The sequence below is a fragment of the Austrofundulus limnaeus genome, unplaced genomic scaffold (genome assembly GCF_001266775.1).
Source record: "Austrofundulus limnaeus strain Quisiro unplaced genomic scaffold, Austrofundulus_limnaeus-1.0 Scaffold1407, whole genome shotgun sequence".
Lineage (NCBI taxonomy): Eukaryota > Metazoa > Chordata > Actinopteri > Cyprinodontiformes > Rivulidae > Austrofundulus > Austrofundulus limnaeus.
The window spans coordinates 21,894-24,615 of record NW_013953809.1 but is presented as its reverse complement, the minus strand read 5'-3'; the positions used below and the strand labels follow the sequence as shown (position 1 = coordinate 24,615).

The 2,722-nt window shown below is 41.6% G+C and overlaps 1 protein-coding gene across 1 annotated transcript in view; it reads left to right on the top strand.

The window, feature by feature from the left end:
* Positions 1-1,662, top strand: part of rtcb (RNA 2',3'-cyclic phosphate and 5'-OH ligase) — a gene marked incomplete at its 5' end in the record, with an annotated part of 3,859 nt that extends 2,197 nt beyond the window's left edge. Inside the window, 3 exon segments of the mRNA XM_014032268.1 lie at positions 904-1,014; positions 1,090-1,209; positions 1,295-1,662. Coding sequence (XP_013887722.1) covers positions 904-1,014; positions 1,090-1,209; positions 1,295-1,402 — 339 coding nt within the window.
* Positions 1,663-2,722: the final 1,060 nt, after the last annotated feature.

Sequence of the window (2,722 nt, the reverse complement as noted above, 5' to 3'; positions counted from 1 at the left end):
TCAGGTAAACCTCTATAATCCCTGTAGAATTATCAGGTAAACCTCTATAATCCCTGTAGAATTATCAGGTAAACCTCTATAATCCCTGTAGAATTATCAGGTAAACCTCTATAATCCCTGTAGAATTATCAGGTAAACCTCTATAATCCCTGTAGAATTATCAGGTAAACCTCTATAATCCCTGTAGAATTATCAGGTAAACCTCTTTAATCCCTGTAGAATTATCAGGTAAACCTCTTTAATCCCTGTAGAATTATCAGGTAAACCTCTTTAATCCCTGTAGAATTATCAGGTAAACCTCTTTAATCCCTGTAGAATTATCAGGTAAACCTCTCTAATCCCTGTAGAATTATCAGGTAATCCTCTCTAATCCCTGTAGAATTATCAGGTAATCCTCTCTAATCCCTGTAGAATTATGAGGTAATCCTCTCTAATCCCTGTTGATTACAAGGAATGCATCTTCAATGCCCTTAGATTACCTTATGTGTCCCTCTAATCCCCGTAGATTACCAGGTAAACCACTCTAATCCCTGCAGATTACAAGGTACGCATCTTAAATGCCTGTAAATTACCAGTTAAACCTCTGAAATCCCTGTTGATTACCATAAATATCACTCTAATCCCTGCTGATTATTATAATCTCTGTAGATTATAAGGTACYCCTTTCTAATCCCCAAAATTGACCTTGTAAAGGTTACCTTGTACAGTCCATGTAGATTACTAGGTTCATCATCTAATCCCCTTAGATTACCAGATATGTCCATTCTATCCCTGTAGATTATCAGGTACACCTCTATAATCCATGTTGATTACAAGGTATGCTCCTCTAATCCCACCAGGTATCCTCTCTAATCCCCACAGATTAGCAGGTTAATGATTCTCAGATTGTTCTGCTCGCTGCAGCTCACGGGTCAGCCGGTTCTGATCGGGGGAACCATGGGAACCTGCAGCTACGTTCTGACAGGAACTGAACAGGGAATGACGGAAACGTTCGGCACCACCTGCCACGGAGCGGTACGAGTCCAACCCACAGCTTCCACCCTTTCAGAACCGTTGCGTCTGTGAACGGGTCCGGCTCGTGTGTTTCAGGGTCGGGCTCTGTCCCGGGCCAAGTCCCGCAGGAACCTGGATTTCCAGGACGTTCTGGACAAACTGGCCGACATGGGCATCGCCATCCGAGTGGCTTCACCCAAACTGGTGATGGAGGAGGTGAGGAAGAGCCCGTCGCAGTCTAATCCCAGACCCACCAGAACCAACAAATCCACCAGAACCAAATGTTTCTGTTTCCTTTCAGGCTCCAGAATCGTACAAAAACGTGACMGACGTGGTGAACACGTGTCACGACGCTGGGATCAGCAAGAAGGCCATCAAACTCCGACCCGTCGCTGTGATCAAAGGCTGACCACTCGACTTTAMTCTGCCGGGTCAGGTTCTGATCCGGTTCTTTGGTTTTGAAATTAAACTCAGAAAACTGAACTTTCTGTTTCCACTCTGTGGTGAAGGGTTTAAATCTAAGGGAAACTTTTGTTTTTCTGTTTCACAACCTGAATTTTTCACAGGAAAAGTGCAGAATTTGAGCCTTTAGGACTTTTATTGTGAAACATTTGACAGGAAGTGAATTTTTGAAAGTTATTAATTTAAATAAAAATGATCTGAATAATGTTTACGAATGAAGAGAATGATAATAAGCTGAACTGTCATGCACTGGACCAAAGTACGGCAGGCAGTTGATCATATAATGAAATGACTCCAGTATCTGTTAACTCTTTGTTGATAAATAGATTTCTTCTTGTCAGAACTTTTAATTTATGTTTTAATTTCTATTATTCTGAATGTAAAAATCTTTTCTTTTCAAGTAAATTTAAATATTGTAACCAAAAGAGATGATTATTCACATGTAAAACAGAAGCTGGAGTTAAGTGTCATTTGATTATGTGGACAAACAGCCTGTCGTACTTCATGCCAGTTGTGGCACTAAAGGTGCTCCAGACTCGGACCCTCCTGAAGTTCTGGACTAAACCCTCCTGCTGTGCTGGGGTCAACAAGGTCCTGAGGGACAGGGTTTAACTCAGACAGGTTTCTGTGATCACAGGAACATTATAGACCTGCTGCTCCAGGAAAAAGGTTCTGGTTCCTGTCCGATCCTCGGTGGGTTGGTTCTGCAGGACGAGGAGCAAACATTACAAAAGTTTCMGTCATTTTGTCAAACATTCGTTCAAACTTAGAGGACAGAAGACAGGACAAAGACTGATCTTAAAAGCTTTTATAACTTGTTCCAATGAGACAGAAAGAAACTAGAACCAGAACTCAGGTCCAGCAGCACAAAACAGGAATGGTTCAACTTTTTACTAAATTATTCTGCTGGGCCGGGTCAGAAACATCCTCGCTCCAGCCTGAATGCTTTTAGTCTTTAATGCCCAGAAACCTTTGGTCCTGAAGCTGCACAGAAAGTCTGAGAGGCTCAACCTGTTCAAGACCACCCCCAAAAACCTGGACAGGTGGGAACAGGTTGGGACAACCATTGGGTAGGAACCATCATGGCTAACAGGAATGGCCACTGGGTTTGTGGTATTTTTGGTCCTTTTGGGTGATCTAATGTTGTAAATGTCTTTTTTGGTCTTATTATGGGCTGTTTGTAAAGTTAGTCAGAAATTACCACCAATATTTTTGTTTTATTTAGTCTTTTATAAGAAAAAAAGAACAGATTTATTTTTCAAAGTCA